Source organism: Chaetomium strumarium, assembly GCF_033439665.1.
Source record: "Chaetomium strumarium strain CBS 333.67 chromosome Unknown B0T15scaffold_1, whole genome shotgun sequence".
Taxonomy (NCBI): domain Eukaryota; kingdom Fungi; phylum Ascomycota; class Sordariomycetes; order Sordariales; family Chaetomiaceae; genus Chaetomium; species Chaetomium strumarium.
This window is the reverse complement of record NW_026944429.1, coordinates 2,077,036-2,096,012: the sequence shown is the minus strand read 5'-3', so window position 1 is coordinate 2,096,012 and position 18,977 is coordinate 2,077,036. Positions and strand designations below refer to the sequence as shown.

Sequence of the window (18,977 nt, the reverse complement as noted above, 5' to 3'; positions counted from 1 at the left end):
ACGTGTTTGCCTAGACGCTTACGGATAGTGATTTGCGTATGATTTACCATGCGTTGGTGGAATCTGTGGTTATAAGCGTAATGGTATTAGGATTATACCCCTAGGTAGTATAGATGGGAAACGGAGGTAGAAACAGAATAGTGAAAACTCTAGTAAGCAAGAACGCGTTCCCTACCGTTTAATCCTTAGAAATACGTATTTGGCACGTGACCTAAGTGTTGCTGAGTTAGCATTCGACCCTAAAAAGAATCTGTAACTACCTGGTACTAGGTCCGGTTTACGTTCTCGGCCTCGCTATAATAACGATAGCTTTTGGTCTTCGTTATTGTTCAAAGGGTGTGGTTTCTTGTCCTTATAGCTACCATTTCTAGGCTCTTGTATATAGACAGGGAGCTTTTATGGGCACAATATCTTTGACCTCGAAATACCCGCCGGGTTCCAGGTTCCTGGTGCGCATAGTCAGTCATTGAATCAAAAGCCACACATGTTACATACTTATAGGCCTCCTTGACGATGTTTTCAGGACTCTTGAAGCATCCACTTAGCATACGAGCATGAATTAGGTCGAATCTTTTAGACCAGTCCTAAGGGTACAATTCGAGATCGTCGAGCACAAACTCGCAGTTCGGAGGCATATAATTAGGTTAGATAGGCGCGATATCTACGCTGATAAGCATCGCTTCCACTTGCTGATCAAGTTCTACTGTACATCGGCGCCCAAAGTGTTAAACTATAAGATGGCGCAGTTGGCTGTCCCTGTTTGATCTTTTGAGATGACAGTTGATGACGGGCAGCCTCGACAGTCTTGGATCAGTCAAACGACAACCACGCTGAGCATCTCCGAATGTTGTCGACTTCGCCGCTGATCCCAGCCTGCTTCATCGGTGAGAAGCTCCCGTCAGTCAAGATGTTTCAACGACTCTGCCAAAAACCTAATTTCTGTCAAGCCCGGCATAGATGCGCACGCTCCTTTAGATTTCGGCTGCCGGGCGGGAGCTGGGTTTCATCGGCGCGGGCTGCTGTGTCAGAGCCGCGCTCAGGCCCCTTGCGTCTCCCAGCTCTTGACTCGCCGAGCCGCAACCCCAAGTCGGAGAATGGACGGATGTTCCAGATGCGGCCCCGATCTCTTGATGCGTGCTCTCTGCGACCTCTTGGCGGGCAGCAGCAGAGCCCGTCTCCCGAGTTGTGATCCGCATTGCAGTCGTCTACAATTCGACCCATCACGGGATCGATGCCGTGTTCAGGGGCTCAGTCAGGTACCTGACTCGCCTACTTCTTGCGGGCTCTTTGCCGTGTATCCTTGGAAGCAAACACGATGGGAGCAAGCCAGCATGATGGGATCCAGCGGTGTCGCTCAGACTCATGGTGTCGCGGATCCGATGAGAAACATCCCAATGCGATATATCCTCTTCTTTATCCGGCTTCGGCCCCTCTGCTTCCTCTCTCCTCCCTGCACTTGAGTCGCCCGTGTCTTCTGTGGTGACTAGTGCTTTACTTTCTCTTCCTTCTTACGTCCCTACTCCGTGGCTGCAGGGCAGCATATCTGCTTCTCGACCTTCTTTACGGCCCATTTTCTACTACAGTCTTATATCGCGCCAGCTTCAGTCCGGCTTAATAGGTATTCTTTGCTATTCAGCCCAGTAACTGGATAGCAACCATGCATCTCTCGGCCAGTATCTTCGTCACGATCCTCCTGGCCGCCGTGGCCCCGGACAGGACTACAGCTCAGCGAAACGACGCGACGAACTCGGTGGCGGGCGATGGGAGCACGGGTAGTCTCCGCATACAAACGGTCTCCAACTCGGCACCCGCGGCCACGCCGATCCCTCCAGAGGTACTGGCAGCCCAACAGTCAAGTGCCGCTGCTGTGGCATCCGCTGTCGCCGCCGCCAACTCGGCGGCAGCAGCATCGGGGTTGAAGCCACCTCCGGGTCTGCAAGCCGACGGATCGCCGGTCTCGCTTCAGCCGCTGCCCGCACTTGTTCCTGGGGATACCGCCATCGCTCCGCCGGTTGTGGAACCATCAACGGCGGCGTCGTCTGTTGCGGCGACGGTGGAAACGCCGTTTGAGGCGGTTGTAGCGCCGAGTCCTTCCGCAACATTGGCCCCGCCCCCTGGCGTCGACAAGGCGGCGCCAGTGTCCCTTGCACCATTACCGAACGCACCAGGCGTCGCGAGCTCGGTATGAACAGTCATCTGATTGCGGCCGAGACGTTCAGAGACGCTTACTGACCGATTGGACGACAGGCTGCCGAGCTAACCACGGCATCAAGTATTAGCCAGGCCGTAGGATCTTTTACCCAGATCCTCAGCCCGCCTTCAGCGAGCGTGGCAGTGGAGACGTCGACCACCGCAGCAGTACCGGAATCATCAACTAGTTACACTGCAGTCCTCGCGTCCTTTACCCCCATTGTGGTCGATCCGACCACAGCCGCCGTGATATTCGATCCCACCAGCGTTGCCAGCGTCATCGGCTCCTTCATCCAGATCTCCACAAGCTCTGCGCGCTCTAGCTTCGCGGCGCCCGCTCAAGGCTTCGTCTTCGCCAACGGCACAGACGCAGCATCCCCCTCGGGCGTCGCCCACGCCACAGGTGGCCTCGCCCCTCTCCCGAACAACGAAGCCACCACGTCCCCATCGTCCGGCTCCCTCATGCCCCTCCCCACCACCACCACCACCACCAACAACCTCACCAACATCGAAGGCGGGACTGACTCCTCACTCACAAACCTACGGCCCCTCCCCGGCGCCCCGGACGCCGAATCAGAATCAAGTGGCTCTCTCCGACCTCTGCCCAACGCATCATCCCAAACCGGCGGAACCGCCACGGACGTGGAGGCTAGTAGTAGCAGTAGTACCTTGCTAGTAACCGCCCTCCTGCCGACCACGACTGGTACCGGTGCGGCTGGCGGGTCGGGCAGTGAGGCCTCGGCGCTGACCACGCTCACGACGGTCGGCGGCGACGGGGTCACGAGCACGTTGGTGACGGCTGTGGCGGTGCAGACTGGTGCTGGTGCTGGTAGGCTGGCGAGCAACGGGAGTGCGAGTGGCGGCATCGCAGCCGGGTCGGGAGCCGAGAGTGGAGTGCCGGGCGTGAGGAGTGTGGTCGTGGCTGTGGTGGGTGGGATGGTGGGCTTGTTGGGGGTGTTGATGATGTAGGGTGTGTGTATGTATGTGTGTGTGTGAGGGGGAACGTGGGACTTTTGGGGAACAAAGGGGTTCGAGGTGAGGGGAGAGGGAGTTTGTCGGTTGAGTTGAGTTGAGTTGAGTTGAGTTCTCTGGCTGGGCCATGCTGCGGGCAGTTTTCTTACAAGTCTACATTATTGGTAATTTCAGGGTTTGCCATCCACAGTCTGGGACGCGCTGGTGTTGGGAAGTTGACAACGGAGGCATGACGAGCTTCTTGTAGCGCTAGGATAGGCAGAAACAACTATGAATGAACTACTAACAGAAGAGCGAACCTTGGATGTCACGTCGTTGGTGGTTCGATATAGCACGCTAACTTGGGTTACTATATACGATTGCCTTAGGTCTGGGGAAAATGACAAGCTTAGGTACGCTTACGTATATATAAGATAAGCGATATTGGCACCAAAACGAAGGTCATCCTAACCAACCCGGACAGCGGCCCGGAGTTAAGATGTTTGGGTTAGCGGCATATATGTAGCAGTATATATGGTTAGTATACCTATGAGCCTAAGATTGAAAATTTGGGTAAGTCTAGGCAGTGTGCTTACATGTATGAAACCCCCTTGAAGGTACGGTGATCGGATCAGAACTGACCATGGGCATATTCGACGACTAGAACCACACGTGCGCCACGCGCTTGCCGTTTGGACGAAAAGTTCATAACCAGCCAGTTCCTGCGCTTATTAGCCCTAGCCTTGGCCGGGCCTGCTATCCCCTCTCGTATTGCTCCAAGATATATATCCGTCCCTTAGAGTCTCTCGAACCCGTCCCATAAATTTATCAGGGGCGGCAGACCGGGGTCGGCGTGACTCCCACCGTGGCCTCGCACTTCTCATTCCCTGCGATCAGGTATCAAGCCCTACATTTCTGATTTGCGCAAATATGGCTGTTTCATTCCCGGTACCCTAGAACATGCCCGCTTTGAATTCCAGGCCGCATGCCGGTGGCTTGCGAATGGGGAGGGCAACCAAGACACGGCCGCACCCTGTGACTCCAAACGCGCATTCTGCTTCAGATCCACTACTAACTGTATGGGAGAGAAACACAGGTGCGTTATTGAACAATGATTATCGATCAATAGCCGGAAAGTCTATTGCGTCCTATGTCCAGATGCAGATCGATGCTTGTGGGAAGATTGATGAGGAACAATGGAATATGAATACACTCCACGCCAACCAGCCAGGTAGAGCATGTCCAGCTCACGTAGCTAGGTGAGATAAGGTCAGCTAGGTATTCAGCCTGCCGGAACAACAAAAACACCCAGAGCCAGCGCGCGTAAAACAATAATCATTCCTAATCAATCAACCCCTCTAAACCCGGCAGAATGCAATGCAATGCAAATGCCCAGCCCTCTCTACTCGCCGGGTACGCCCTTCCGAATATTCTCGTACCGACTGGCCGGATAACTCAGCAGATTCGCCGCCGCCTCCAGCTGGCCCATGCCCGCCGCGAGCGTGCCGACCAGGCTCTCGCTCCCGTTCTTGTCGCCGGCCGCCTCCCAGAAGACGGCGCCGCCCAGTCCGTGCTCGACCAGATACCCGGCCTTGACGGCCGCGCTGCCCACGGTGTCGTACGACACCAGCTGGCCCGCGGCGGCGTTGAAGCTGTAGCTCGCCTTGGCCACGTCGTCGTACAGCTCGGTCGCGCCCGGCCGCGGCAGGTCCTTGTACAGCCAGATGCCGTTCTGGATCGAGCCCTGGCCGACGCCCGTGTACGGCTGGCCGAGCCCCTTGGTGCCCTCGAAGGCGCGGCCGTAGAGTGGCAGGCCCAGCAAGATCTTGTGGGGCGGGGTGCCGCGCGCCAGGTAGTCGCGCACGGCGCGGTCGGTGCTGAATTTGGTCGCCTGCGGGTTGGTCGGGTCCGGGTACAGGTTGGCCTGGTGGCCCGACGTCGTGTCCCACGAGCCGGCGTAGTCGTAGGCCATGACGTGCCACGCGTCCAGCAGCGGGTCCATGGCTTCCATTGCCAGGGTGTTGTAGTTCTGCGGGCCCGCGGGCGCCGCGATGGTCAGGATGAAGTGGTAGCCCGGTGCGTGTTGCGCGGCGTAGGCGTCCAGGGCGTCGCGGCACGTGCGCAGCAGCGCGACGAAGTCCTGCGCTTGCTGGGCGTCGGACGGGTATTCCCAGTCGATGTCGAGGCCGTCGAAGCCCCAGTCTGTATTGCATAGAAGAAGGGGTTGGTCAGTTTTAAAGTAGGGAGGGCGAGAAAGGTGGTAGAGACTACTAGTAGGTAGAGATGTGCGTGTGCCCACCCTTGAGTAAAGTAACTGAAGAGTTGCAGAAGCGCTGTCGTCCGGCTTCCGTCGCGGCAACGGGGGCGAACTTGGGCGAGTACGTCCACCCGCCGATGGAGAGCAGGGTCTTCATCTGCCGGTGCTGCTTCTTGAGCTTGTACAGCTGCTTGACGCAGCCGTAGGCGTTCAGCCCCACGTCGTTCCACGAGTCGCCGGGGTAGTGCTTCTCCAGGTCGGCGTACGAGTCCGACGATTTCCTGCATGGGCATTAGTCAAAGGTTTCCCAGAACAGCCACCAGAAAGATTTTATGACTTACACCTCGCCATCGGATGCAATGTCGGCAAAGGCATACAAGACGTGCGTGATCTTGTCTGCAGGGAGCTGCTGGGGCTGGAAGTTGGCACCGTAGATGCCCCAGTTTGTGAAGTAGAGAGCGTTGCGATATCCAGAAGGGGGTGGGCTACCCGTGCCGTTGCCGTTGCCGGGCGGGGAGGACGGGGTCGGGTCGATAGGCACCGAAGAGGTCTCGGTAATGCTCGATGAGCAGGGTGTGGTGGATGGAAGGGGCGTTGAGGTGAGTGTCGTGGAGCCAGAAGAACTAGTAGGGCTCAGAATGCTCGTCGGCTCGGTCATCCATACTGTCGTCGTCACTACCGTCACTACCGTCACTACCGTCACTTCCGGGCATTCGCATGCCACGGCGACATCTTCTCCAGGGCCAAGCTCAATATCCTGCACCTGCGGGAGGCCCGAGGCCGTGGACAACAGCAGCAAAGGAGCGACGAGAAGAGAAAGTGAAGATGGCATCTTGCTTCCCCGAGAGACAATGTACCGTGAGGGTTGTACAAGGACAAGGCACCAGAGTATGGTCGAACGGGAGGTATATAAGCGTCAGTCACGGCGGAACACGCTCGGTCAAGGAATGCAGGAGACTTCGTCTAGTGGAGATGCGGCACAACATCTCAGACCATATCTCAGCAATGGAATGCGGGTTGAGCACGGAGTGGCCCTCAGCTTGCCTCCATCGAGTCCTCATGCCAATGTAATATGAAGACTGGCTCCTATACCGCTTGGCACATGCTGGAAGCAAGAGGGCCGGTATCATCAGACCATCTTAGCCTGAAGGGACCAAGAGTTCCAGGGTATCGGCCCGCGAGTTGAATTAAAGAAATGCCGGTGAGCAGGAGACTGGAAGGGGCGGGGAGACCGACCCCGTCTGGCCTTCTAGCTCCCTTCGAGAAGCCGAGGGGCACCTGGCCGTTCTGATATCCGCGTCGTACGAATGGACGGGGCGGCGCGGGAGAGGTTCGTCCATATTTGGCCGAACATCCGGATATCATATACCTATGCAAGCGTTCCGCCAGAAACATCCCGCGGATTAGCACTCCGCCCTTGAACGGTGAAGAGAATCGCTGAACATCCTTGTTTGCTCTCCCTAGGCCACAGGCAAAATCATTCCTTTTGCACGACTGCAATTGATGGCTCATCAAGCACGAACCAAGACTCGGCCGAAGTTCTACCGGTCCAAAACCCGTTCGCGTTCCTGGAGTGGGGCCGGCTCCGTAACAACTCCCAAACGGCACCGGCGACGGAGGCCGGCAACCAAGCTTCCGTATTTCAAGTACCACAACTTCCAACAAGAGGCTGCAGGGCGGGCAGGCTGTTGGAAGCTGCAGCCCACATCGTGGGTTTATAAGGATTTCTCGGGCACTGGAGAACCAATTCCTGTTACCAACCTTAACAACAAAACCACACAAGCCGACCTCCACAAATTCAAGCACTTTTACCACCTTGTTTTTAAGGCCCATGCCGATGGAGACAAGGCATTTTTTTAAGACTACCCCGCAGCTAATCGCCCCACACGTCTTGGGCCTGGTTCCACAGACAGGGAATTAACAATGGCGCTCTGCCTAATCGGGTATGGCGCTCCGGCAGACTTGCGTCCTCGCACAGTCCTACATGTACGCCGTATACACTAAATCCTTGTACTTTCGATATTTCTCCCTCCCTTACTTGAGTTATCCCCTTCACTCAACCCTTGACTGTTGCTGTTGCAGACGCGCAGTATGAGCTTCCATAAGAAATGATTGTCGAGGCCACAGCTGTGCCGCAAGCACCGTTGGCGCAATCCCTCAGGCCGTATCCAAAGTTGACATTCTTGCAGAGACACGAGGGCTGGGGACTGGCGCATCCTAGAGCGGAGTACTGCGCTACCATGTTGTTGAAGCAGGTCTGGCCATAAGAAGGCAGAGCAGCCACGCCCGTGGCCGTGGTCGTGTGGGTAGCCGATGCGGCAGAGCAGTACGCGCTCACATACGCAATCGCGCTGCTACCCACAACGGTGCCGCACGCTCCGTTGGAGCAGTCACGCAGACCGTTGCTGAAGTCGGCGTTGCCGCACAGGCAATAGGAATCAGAAGGACTAGAGCAGCCTAGGGCGGTGTACTGGGCCACCATGTTGTTGAAGCAGGTCTGCCCACAGGAGGGTAGAGCAGCCAGACCGGTGGTCGTGGCCGTGTGCGTGGCGAAGGCGGTGGAGCAATACGCACTGCCGAAAGATATCACGGTGCTGCTAACGCTGGTTCCGCAGGCGCCGTTGGAACAGTCGCGGATGCCGTTGCTGAAATCGGCGTTGTTGCATAGGCAGTAGGAGTCCTGGGGGCTGGAACAACCCAGCGCCGAATACTGCGCGAGCATGTTATTGAAGCAGGTCTGGCCACACGCAGGCAAGTTGGATACGCCTGGGATTTCAGTGCTAGGGGCAGTGGTGGTCCCGTGAGTGCTCGATGGTGTCGTGGACGTTGAAGACGTCTTAGTAATGGAAGAGGATGAAGTCGTCCTGGTGGTGGAGGAGGATGAAGTTGTCTTGGTAGAGGAGGTGGTAGAGGTGGCCGACGAGGTGGTGGTGGAGTTGGAGTTGGAGGCGCAGATTCCGAAGGCGGGCTGGCATCCACGCTCGACATAGCAGTCGGCCGGGTTCACGCCGCAGACGCCGTTGACATTGCAGCACCGGCCCCAGTCGGGCGAGCACCGCCGAGCGGGGCCTATTGGGCGGGTTGGGGGGCATTGGGATACGAGCTGCTGGCTTTTCCGCCGATCTGAGCGGCCGCACAGCGACGCCGCGACCCAACGCTGCTAGAGCCACAACTCCCAAGGCCGTTCCCAAACGCCAAGTCACGTCCAGCTGGAACTCCACCGATGGCAAGCCTCTACTGAAGACTGCGTCCGCGGCCGACCTCGCCAGAGCCCGGAGCATCGTGGCCGATGCTATCGCTGCCTCAGCCAAGCGAAACAAGGCGCGGCTGGCCAACCCGGCGCGCAACCGGTACCGTCTCAAACCCGGAACCGTAATTGGCGGCAGTACTGCAACAGCGCCCAACAATAACAAGCGACGAGATCAGAGTGGTGATGACAACGATACGTCCTCCCCTCCGCTCCTCGCAATCACCGAGGAGATCGCCTGGGCCGCCGCCCTCGTGACCGAGGCCGAGGCCGAGGCACCGTCCGGGGGTGTGAACTCGGGTACCACCCATCCTATTCCATCCAACTCGACCTCGAGCGGCGTCAAGCGCCGGGCCCCTGTCCGAGGCACGTACTGGATGGAGACCATCGCGCGCAAAGGCACCGTCCCCTGGGGCGACGACCCAACGTACAAGGTCTTCCGCAACGTGCTCGACTACGGCGCCACCGGAAACGGCGTGACCGACGATACGGCCGCCATCAAGGAGGCCCTGAACGACGGCTGGCGGTGCGGCGAGAAGTGTAACGGGTCCACCACCAAGAACGCCATTGTGTACTTCCCCCCGGGTACCTATCTCGTCTCAAGCACTATGCCCTTGCCCTTCGGCACGCAGGTTATCGGCGACGTCCTCGACCGGCCCGTGATCATCGCCTCCTCGTCGTCGTTTGTTGGCCTGGGCGTGCTGTCCACGGACGAGTACACCGGCGGGGGCACCGGACCCGACGGAGGCGACCAGCAGTGGTACGTTAACACGGCCAACTTTTACCGCCAAATCCGCAATGTGATTATCGACGTGCGCAATGCTCCCGTCGGCGAGGACACGGCGTGCCTGCACTACCAGGTCGCGCAGGCGACGAGCTTGCAGAACGTGGAGCTACGGGCCGGGCCGGGCTCCAAGGGTATGTACGCCGAGAACGGCAGCGGCGGTCAGATCTCGGACGTGGTTTTCAGCGGCGGCGACGTCGGGCTCTACGGCGGCGCCCAGCAGTTCACGGCGCAACGCCTGCGCTTCGACGGCTGCGACACGGCCGTTCACCTGTTCTGGGACTGGGGCTGGGTGTGGAAGTCGGTCACCATGACCAACGTGAACGTCGGCTTCCGCTTCGTGGTGAAGGACCCGTCGGGGTCCGTTGGCTCGGCGGCCGTCCTGGACTCCTCCTTCTCAAACGTTGGCACTGCCGTCCTCGTGTCGCCGCCCTCGGCTGACGTGGCCTCGCGCAGTACGGGCCTGGTGCTCGAGAACGTGGCCGTCTCGGGTGTGATGGCCGTCGTGGCCGACACCAGCGGCACGACGCACCTGTCCGGAGCCGGCCAGTCGCTTATCGACCACTGGGTGCTGGGCCCCGTGTACGACGGCTCGGCCGGCGCGCGCTCCTTCTCGATGGGCGGTAAGGTGGGCCGGTACCGCCGAGACGGCGGACTCGTCGACTCGTCGGGCAACTACTTTGAGCGTCCCAAGCCGCAGTACGAAAACCGCGCCGTGGGCGACGGGGTGACAGACGACACCGCCGCCGTCCAGCGCGCGCTGTACTCCAGCCAGGGTAAGATTTTGTTTGTGGACGCCGGCTCTTACATACTGACCGACACCGTGGTCGTGCCAACCAACGTCAAGATGGTCGGCGAGACCTGGTCGCAATTCGTGGCCTTCGGATCCGCCTTTTCCGATGCGAACAACCCCAAGGTTATGGTGCGTGTGGGTGTGACCCCCGGCCAGGTGGGTAACGTGGAGATGCAGGACTTGTTTTTTACGACGAAAGGCCCGACGGCCGGCGCTGTGCTTCTCGAGTGGAACATGGCCGCCGACGCCAAGGGGTCGGCTGCCCTCTGGGACTGTCACGTCCGTATCGGCGGTGCTACCGGGACCGATTTGACACCGGCCGAGTGTCCGCCCCTGACCTCGGGCATCGCACCGGGCTGCAACGCCGCCAGCCTGATGATGCACCTCAAGCCGGGCGCGTCGGGTTATTTTGAGAATATGTGGCTGTGGGTGGCCGACCACATGATCGACGATCCAGATCTCGAGGACGCCAACAACACCATGGTACAGAACTCGGTCTACGCGGCCCGTAGCTTCTTGATCGAGAGCACCGCGCCCGTCTGGCTCTATGCCACGGCGTCAGAGCACGCCGTCTATTACCAGTACAACTTCCACAACGCCTCCACCATCTTCACCAGCATGATCCAGACCGAGTCGCCCTATTACCAGCCGACCCCCCCGCCTCCCGCTCCGTTTGCTGGCGCTGTGGGCAAGTTCCCCGGCGATCCCGACTACACCTGCGCCCCGGGTGAGTTCAACGGCTGCGACGAGTCCTGGGGCGTCATCATGCGCGGCTGTGAGGACATCCTCGTCGCAAGCGCCGGCCTGTACTCGTGGTTCTCGGCCTACGCCCAGGACTGCATCGACGGGCAGGCATGCCAAAAGGCCATGATGCTGCTGCAGGGCAACCACGCCAGCGTGCGGATCCAGAACCTCGTTACCATCGGCACCAAGTACATGGCCGTTATGGAGGGCCAGGGCATCCTGGCCGCGGACAACCTCAACGTGGACGCGCACCCCTTTTGGTCGCAAATCTCGCTTCTGGACGTCGCCAGCGACGGCGCCCATTTCAACGACATCCTCTGGGTCCATCCGGACATCTGGAACATGGACGAGCCCGAGATCTTGTGCGCGCCGCCCTGCAGGGTCAAGCTGCCCCCGTATACAGGCGCCACCTCAGTCGTCAACTTCCCGCTTATGACGGTCAGCAAGGACGCCTGGACAAGCACCATCACGGTGCCGCTCATGACTCTGTCCAAGCTGGGCTTCGAGATTATGACGCTGGGCGACGATGGTGGTGCTGGTGGCGGGGGGCTGAAGCGCCGTACCGCGTTCGGGACTGTCTGGCCCGTCCCCGCCACGACCAGCAACTGGCCCGCCGTCGTCTATCGCGGCCCGGACGGCAAGACTTCGACGGCCAGCCCGACGGGGGCCTTCCCGACGCCCCCGCCGTCCATCGGGCCCGGCGCGGCGCCCCCGCAAATGGGCGGCTGGCCGGCCAGGCGCTGGTGGTGCGCGCCGCCGCCGTCGACCCCAACGCCGAGCTCAACAACACTGCCCAGGACTGGTTGTGCCGGCAGGCCGCCGCAAATCCCAGCTACTGGGACGTCGATCTTGCGAAAGATTGCCCTGGGTACGGCGGCCCGGGGTACGGCGAGATCCCCATAGGCGGTGGCGACGGCTTCGGCTGGGGCTGGGGCTGGGACGTGCCGGAGATCACGGGCAATGGTACCTCGTACGGCGACTATGAGCCGTGCGATCTCCCGGAGTCATCCACCACCACCACCTCGGCAACCCGGACACATACGACCGCGCCGTCGACCCCGACGCCGACCAAGAACCGGGCGGATCCCAACAAGAACACCGTCTACTGTTTCAACAGCGGGCAAAAGATGAGCAACGTTTCGGCTGCAGAACGGGCGCAATTCCGCGTGCAACAACATCGCCATGCACGCCGGGGTCTCGGGCCGAAAGCGCGCGACGGGCGAGCTGCAGGGGCCCTTCATGGCCGAGGGTACGTTGCCGTTCAGCGGGAGCGAGGAGATTCATTGGACGTTTGAGGTCAAGGAGGGTTGCGCGTGGACCTTTGACTTTGACGAGTGTCTACGGTACCTCAAGACCCCGGTTGATAGCTGCGACTGTGGCGGCGAGAACGGCAAGCAGGGCGGGTATGGCTCGAATAATTACCTGAGTTGGATGTTTGACCCGAATAAATCGTGGTAGGTACCTTGGGTAGTTTGACATGTTCTAGCTGTTCCAAGTTCCTCATGTCGTGTATCGTCGGTCTGTTTACAGTCTACCCTCTCCATAGCGTTCCGAGCCATAACGATAATCTGGATATAACGTTTAATATCTCTGGCCCGGCCAAATTTGTATGGGAAATCGTTAGTCCCTGGGTATTGGCATATACGATTACTTTTCTGCTTAGTCACCATACAAATCGCTATATCCAGGGAGCTAGACCCCCTAGTTTTACCGTTCTTGGCCCCTTTTGCCGGTACTTTTCCCTCGCGAAGTAGGCCAATTACACAAATTTTCGTATCGTACATGCACCTTACATCACCTTCCACCATTTACAGTGCTTCAGGGGGCTAGTTTTACACGGTGTTTCATTGCAATACAGCCACCAAAGCTCGACACCTACCAAATATGGAAATATGTGGGGCACTTGCCATAACGATTCCCGGGCTATAGCGATTAGGAGGGCTGGCCCGGACCCGATCGCTATGAAGAGGGTAGACTGTAGTATATGATGTAGGGTAGGTAGGTAAGGAACGGCAGAGAGTTCCCTCTGATCTCACAAGCAGGCTTCAAAGATTAATATCTAACAAACAATATTAACGGCTAGCGAGAGAATAAAACGAGGACGCACCCAGTAATACCGAGACTGAGAGCCCCCCAAGATGGTAAAGTAGTCTTGTGTTATGTTCGCCAATCAAGCGGGACTTGGCTTCTGCGCTTGGTTTTACCGACTTGGATCTTCTCTGCCCAGAGTGTCGGGTGCCCGAGGTGGGCGTGTATGCGGCGTAGAGGACGCAGAGGTGGGGGGTTGAACAATGTATGGAAATGACAATGCATGGAAACACATTGGGGTCGGGATAATAGACGAGTACCCACCCTCCCCCCGAGCAGAATAATTGATACAGGCAAATCAATCCACCACCACACAAGTCAACACAGCTAGGTCAAAACACATGCAATTTGAACACTAGCTTTTCTGATAGAAATTGAGTAAGGATGTGATGTTGTAGAAGGAAAGGAGCATGATGAAGAGTTTATTTACATCGTGCTGTGGCTAATGTAATTGCGATGGTGTTCTGAAAGACCGGTTTTCCTGTATCAATTATTCTGCTCAGGGGGAGCCACCCTAACTAGTGTATGGCGCAGAACAGTAGCCCCGCCGAAACCGAATCGCTATTCGACATGCAGATGTTCAGAAACCCTCGTCAAGGGTTAGGGTTAGACGAGGGCTTCCAGTCTCAGCCCGTTACACGACCTTTGGCTTGATCCAAGTCTATTTGGGCGCATCGAGGCACTTTTGGCGTTATCAGAAAAGACAGGTAGTTGATGGAACCGACTGCCAGATGGTCAAAACGATTGATTGATGCAGGCCAGCCCAGCTGGCTGGTGATGATGATGCATTCCAAGGTGGGCTAACAGTTGGATGTACATAGTAAAAAGGTGATGGTTCCGGTCCTGGCTCTGGCTCCTCCCGAGTCCCGACAGCTGTTTTATCCTCACACACCAGGGTAGCTCTTTCCCGACCCAACATTATCCTCCAGGGGGCGATGACTATCGAGGTCCAGTGGGTCCCTCATTTCCCGGGGTCAAAAGGTACAAAGCCGGATAGGGTTAGTGGTTAGCGAGCCTTCCGCGCGTCGAACAGACGCGCCTTGGTTAGAGTTAGTGGTTGGGATTAGCGGTTAGGATTGGCGGTTAGGGCTTAGGGTCAATTGGTTAGAATTCGGGTGTGTGTTTTATGGAAAAAAAGCGTTGTGTGAGACCTTTTTCGTTGGCGATGATGTTGATGTTTTTCGCTGTCCTTAAAAATGTCCGTGCACTCTCGGAAAAGATACATGACCGGGGGTCAGCGCCCAGACTTTTTGGTCCAATCGGAGCCCTCCGATCCTAGGGAAATGGGGGACCCACTGGACCTCGATAGTCACCACCCTCCAGGGCTACACCTCCCCCAGCATATTAGACGTTAGTTCGGTACTTGCCCCACCGACTAACCAGAGCTGGCAAAGCCAGCGCACGAGCCAGGAAAAAGTCGAAACACTTCGAAACACATAGAATCTCTACTACAACTAAAGTACCTAGTACGCAATTCTTCCTCCTCTATTTACAATGACCGCACTGAGCCGTCGGGTCATTGAATAAGCCAGTCGCTATAAGAATTCAATTAGCACCATGTTCTAAGCCTCCTAAACAGCCCGGAAAAGCTGAGCCAGATTTGTGGTTGATAATGGCGTCGACGTCGATAGTGTCAGGGTCTTCTTGATGCTAGATGCAAGGTTGAAGATTCGAGTAGAATTTTGGTGGGCTGGCTGAATGGGTCTCGAGAGAGGTCACTTTTCTATGGAAGGTGCTCGAAAAGTGACCTGTATGCTGATCCTGATGCAATGGCTTGATGAATCTGGAATAGTGGGCGGGGTAGGTTCCGCACTAACATCTAATACAAGGTTCCAGCATCACAAAAGTTATCTTTAAGGTGATTTGCCAGCAAAATATTTAACCTTTGTGATGCCGGAAGCTTGTATGGTGTACTCCATCTGTGGTGGGCCCCACCTGTGTGCCCCACCTTCACGTTATGGACCCGCTCTTTGCCAACTACTCGCTGGGCCTCCTAAAACGGCACCCAGCCTCCCCACCACTGGCCAATTGCTAAGTCTCGCTCTGCTCCTGGCTCGCGTGGCTCTGTTGTGTGGTCGATGTTTTCCTTCCACGACGAGCATCAGGGTCGGCTGGGTCAGTCCGTATGAGCCACGGTCGCGTCCAGTTCGATGTTGGCCAGCTGGCTCAGGTTCACGAGCGCCGGGGCCTGGGCCGATACTCGCAGCGCGAACACGCCAGGTCATTGAGTCCATATCGTTATATTCTCGCTGAAAGACTCCTCCTAGGCCGAGGAGACCGGCCCGCGGCACTGCAACATGGCCCAAACCACAGCGCCCGTCCGGGAGGGCACAGATGATGGAAATGCCCAAGAATCGATAAGCACCGCGGTCTGCGAGAGCGCAGGACCCCCGGCGCCGGAAGCGTGCGACCATGATCGGGCAGACTACTCCGACCCAGCAACCACAGATCTTCCCGAGCACAGCGACGACTTGCACTCAGCCGACTCAGACCTCGGACAGCTCGCGTCTGCGTCAGCTGATGGCACGGTGAAGATCTGGGATCCGGCGACCAACCAGTGCAGAGCAACTCTCGAGAGCCATAGCGGATCGGTCTTCTCGGTAGTCTGGTCGCCCGACGGAGCCCAGCTTGCGTCTGGATCGGCTGACGGGACTATCAAGATCTGGAATCCGGCAACCGGCCAGTGTACAGCAACCCTTGAGAGCAATGCAGGCTCAGTCTTGTCAGTGGCGTGGTCGCCCGATGGAACCCAGCTTGCGTCGGGATCGCGCGACGGGCCGATCGAGATCTGGAACCTAGCGACTACCCAGTGTGTCGCAACGCTTAAGGGCCATGACAGCTCGGTCCTCTCGGTATCTTGGTCGCCCAATGGATGGGAGCTCCTATCAGGGTCAGAAGATCAAACAATCAGGACTTGGGATTTGACAACCACCTGGTGTAGAATGATTCTCGAGGCCTTTTAGAGAGTTAGTCTTGTCAGTAGCGTGGTCGCCCGATGGATACCAATTTGCGTCAGGACCGGATGACACGATTATAAAAATCTGGGGTTCGGCCTGCACGAGTTCACTGACTCTCGAGGGCCATACAGCCTCAGTTGGGTCAGTAGCATGGTCGCCCGATGGAGCTCGTCTCGCGTCAGGCTCAGACGATCGGACTGTTAAGGTCTGGGATCTAGACAATGCTCAGTGTACAACGACGCTTTCGGGGCATGACAAGTTCATCCAGTCGGTAACCTGGTCGCCCAATGGAGCCCGGCTAGCATCGGGATCAGACGATGAAACTGTCAAGATTTGGAATCCTGTAACAAGCGAGTGTGTAGCGACGCTCAGAGGCCATAAGGTCACAGTCTACTCTGTAGCCTGGTCGCCCGAACCTGCCCGGTAAACAGCAAACCCCTGAGCAGAGGTGCTCTCCTTGATGGTTTCCGCGGCTATTCTGTGAGTCCACGTCTAAACCACCCAGGCTCCCGCGCTGTTGATGCCAGAATAAGGCCCTTTTCTTACTTGCTTAAACATAGCGCGCCCACGAGCTTACACAAGCACAAGAACAAGAACAAGGGGGGGGGCTCTTTTGGGTATATATATGCCAGAAACACTGGGATAACTGGAAATAGTGCTCCTAATCATCAGAGCGAAAGAGGGTTCAAACTGTACTGGGCCCAACCAAGGCCCAGACTAGCAAGGTGGTAAGAATGTTGCAAGAAGAAGAGGAAGCCCAATGCCCAGAGAATTCTGGCCCCAGTCAAATACTGGACCCACGCCCAGGTCGTCCTTTCCATACCAAGCCAGTCAATGCCCACACTCGCTAGCTCTTCTTTGCCAGGCTCGCCAGGGTAGCTCTGCAATGCACGTTGTTGCCCCATACGCTACCGAGATCGTCGATCGCGAGTGGATACAGGGTTGGCAGGTAGAGCGACCGGTAATTCGACGAACTCGACCGCGTAGTTTGGTTTGGAGGCGGGGCTCCTGGGGCCAATTTGGAGTCCTTGGGCGAACCCAAGGTCTCGCACTGCAGAGGGTACTGAGCTTGTGTTGCGCACGCAGAAGAAACAGAAGAGAGAGAACTGGTGATTTTCACTGTCTTGGAGGATGCAGGTTGGCAGGCCTTGCAGACCGTCCCAGTTTACTTTTCTTTCTTCATCTCGGCTACTCGTGCCGCTTCCTCTCGCGCGCGTATTATTGCCGCAGATCTTGCCATTGCCCTCTCCATAGTCCTGCGTTGCCGCTCCTCATCCGAAATCCGGGGTTGATCACTTGCAGGGCGGGGCACGGGCGGCTTCTTGTGCCACCAGGCCCACTTGTCCTCATGATCGACATATAACGGGCCCGGCCCTAGTTTCACGACAGTCAGCTTGGTCTCAGGCGGCCACTTGGGCTGGTAATCCATCTTGCCCCGGGCGTCCAGGAGGGTATCGCGCATAGCCATCAGCCACGAGTGCACGGCCGAGACATACGAGTGCACGGTGAGGAATTCGCCTTGGGCGGCGACTTGGAGATATGTGTCGTAGGACCAGGGCCGCTTCTGCCCGCAGCATTCCAGCACGAAGATGCTCGGGTCGAAGCTCTCGTCGCCGGGGCGGGGCCCTAGGCGTCTCGGGTACCCTTGGTAAAGGGGGCCGTCGTGGCAGCGCGAGTGCTGGTCGACCCAAACCCGCTCCCGCTCGTCGATGCACTGGACGCGGACGGTATAGGACGACACCGGGGGCTCCATGAGGGACGCTTGCGACACGGGGTGGAGAGAGCCGTCCGGGCCGAAATACGGCTCCATCACGGCGCCCGGCTCGTAGTATTCCGACGGCGCGACCTCGATAGCGCCCTCGAGTGGGCCATTGAGCCTCCAGAAGAGTCGCTTGCCGGCTGTGCTTAATTGTCGGAAAACCCATTCGCCGCTGTCGGCGGATGCATTGGCCGTGTCCATGGAGTCAAATGGACGGGCGAATTGACTGGCTGGTACATATAAGTGTGGCGGAAGTGTTGTGAGAAATTACGGCAGCAGTCAGGAGATGGAGATGGTGTGGGACTGCACTCTGGCCAGAACTCCTTAATCTTGATTGTAGTGCTGAAGAAGGATTCTCACCACCAAGGCTATCTAAGGCTAACTGGGCTGGCCGTTGGTGAAACTGTGGTCACAACAAGGCGACATTACCTAGGTTCACACCACAGCAAAAGTCGGAAAACGGAATTGAAAAACGGAGGGGTGAAAACTGAGCGCGAACGCGTTCCCTACCGTTTCAGTCATCAGGTAACGTTTCTTCACGTGACATGAACTTTGCTGAGTCAGCAGCTTGACCCAAAATGAAAGTGAAATACTAGTTAGTTCAGATTCACGTTCACGGCCTCCCCACAATAGCGACATCTTCTTGTCTTCGTTGTTATTTAAAGGCGGCGGTTTCTTGACCTCAGGGCGACCAGTTTTGGACCCTTTTGAGCAGACAGAGATGATTTAAAGGCAAAATGCAAAGTGATCAAGGGAGCATCGCCCTATCGCATTATTGCATACCTTAACCCTCTGCGATCGAGGGAGGTAGATCATAGATGTGCGTCTCCGCGGGCCGACTTTGAGAACGGTCAATCCAATCTCAATTTGACCTCAGGAGATATGCGGTTCTTTATCCCGATGTTCCGGCAATCGCAGACCTTTGTTGGATGGCGCAGATGTTGCAGCGCCGGTAGTAGTGGTTGCATAATGGCGGCTTATCCCCTGGCGTGCCAATCTTCGGCACTGCAATGCGACTGCATAGGGACTAGTAGTCCCTTGCAGCATGGAAAGTAAACAAAATTAGCTGTCATAATTGTCACCGACAATGGACTTGAATCTGCGTGGCAATCTCCTGTCCTTGAGTCTCAGCATTGTAGCCGCGAAATGGTATCGTGATACGTTCCATCTCGATTGTTCCTTCCATGAGACATGAGCTGGACCCGTG

General features: G+C 57.3%; 6 protein-coding genes across 6 annotated transcripts; 2 read left to right on the top strand and 4 right to left on the bottom strand.

Annotated features, from left to right (window-relative positions):
* Positions 1–1,559: 1,559 nt before the first annotated feature.
* Positions 1,560–3,592, top strand: B0T15DRAFT_19931 (uncharacterized protein). Its single transcript, XM_062862556.1, has 2 exons — positions 1,560–2,182; positions 2,248–3,592. The coding sequence occupies exons 1-2, from the start codon at positions 1,658–1,660 to the stop codon at positions 3,157–3,159; spliced, it is 1,437 nt and encodes a 478-aa protein (XP_062725754.1). The 5' UTR covers positions 1,560–1,657; the 3' UTR covers positions 3,160–3,592.
* Positions 3,593–4,263: 671 nt separating this feature from the next.
* On the bottom strand, positions 4,264–6,256 carry B0T15DRAFT_570628 (glycoside hydrolase family 18 protein). Its single transcript, XM_062870841.1, has 3 exons — positions 5,740–6,256; positions 5,441–5,679; positions 4,264–5,343 (listed from the first exon to the last, which is right to left on the bottom strand). The coding sequence occupies exons 1-3, from the start codon at positions 6,228–6,230 to the stop codon at positions 4,544–4,546; spliced, it is 1,530 nt and encodes a 509-aa protein (XP_062725753.1). The 5' UTR covers positions 6,231–6,256; the 3' UTR covers positions 4,264–4,543.
* A 34-nt stretch (positions 6,257–6,290) lies between these two features.
* B0T15DRAFT_19906 (uncharacterized protein) lies at positions 6,291–7,342 on the bottom strand. The gene is made up of 2 exons (XM_062862553.1): positions 6,443–7,342; positions 6,291–6,361 (listed from the first exon to the last, which is right to left on the bottom strand). The coding sequence occupies exon 1, from the start codon at positions 7,229–7,231 to the stop codon at positions 6,485–6,487; it is 747 nt and encodes a 248-aa protein (XP_062725752.1). The 5' UTR covers positions 7,232–7,342; the 3' UTR covers positions 6,291–6,361; positions 6,443–6,484.
* B0T15DRAFT_19905 (uncharacterized protein) lies at positions 7,343–8,571 on the bottom strand. The gene has a single exon (XM_062862552.1). The coding sequence runs from the start codon at positions 8,118–8,120 to the stop codon at positions 7,455–7,457; it is 666 nt and encodes a 221-aa protein (XP_062725751.1). The 5' UTR covers positions 8,121–8,571; the 3' UTR covers positions 7,343–7,454.
* Positions 8,242–12,424, top strand: B0T15DRAFT_506692 (pectate lyase superfamily protein-domain-containing protein; the record flags this gene model as incomplete). The annotated part of the gene is made up of 4 exons (XM_062867597.1): positions 8,242–8,339; positions 8,443–11,712; positions 11,799–12,066; positions 12,116–12,424. 4 exons carry the CDS (start codon positions 8,242–8,244, stop codon positions 12,422–12,424), a joined length of 3,945 nt encoding a protein of 1,314 aa, XP_062725750.1.
* A 4,752-nt stretch (positions 12,425–17,176) lies between these two features.
* On the bottom strand, positions 17,177–17,971 carry B0T15DRAFT_481473 (uncharacterized protein; the record flags this gene model as incomplete). Its single annotated transcript, XM_062866025.1, has 1 exon — positions 17,177–17,971. One exon carries the CDS (start codon positions 17,969–17,971, stop codon positions 17,177–17,179), a length of 795 nt encoding a protein of 264 aa, XP_062725749.1.
* Between the last annotated feature and the right edge of the window lie 1,006 nt (positions 17,972–18,977).

Bases quoted from the DNA above. Each gene is read 5' to 3' on its own strand.
- B0T15DRAFT_19931 (XM_062862556.1), top strand. From the start codon at position 1,658: ATGCATCTCTCGGCCAGTATCTTCGTCACGATCCTCCTGGCCGCCGTG. The intron at 2,183-2,247 runs GTATGAACAGTC...ATTGGACGACAG, and splicing joins CACCAGGCGTCGCGAGCTCG to GCTGCCGAGCTAACCACGGC.
- B0T15DRAFT_570628 (XM_062870841.1), bottom strand. From the start codon at position 6,230: ATGCCATCTTCACTTTCTCTTCTCGTCGCTCCTTTGCTGCTGTTGTCC. The intron at 5,680-5,739 runs GTAAGTCATAAA...ATGCCCATGCAG, and splicing joins ATTGCATCCGATGGCGAGGT to GAAATCGTCGGACTCGTACG. The intron at 5,344-5,440 runs GTGGGCACACGC...TATGCAATACAG, and splicing joins TTCAGTTACTTTACTCAAGG to ACTGGGGCTTCGACGGCCTC.
- B0T15DRAFT_19906 (XM_062862553.1), bottom strand. From the start codon at position 7,231: ATGGGCCTTAAAAACAAGGTGGTAAAAGTGCTTGAATTTGTGGAGGTC.
- B0T15DRAFT_19905 (XM_062862552.1), bottom strand. From the start codon at position 8,120: ATGCTCGCGCAGTATTCGGCGCTGGGTTGTTCCAGCCCCCAGGACTCC.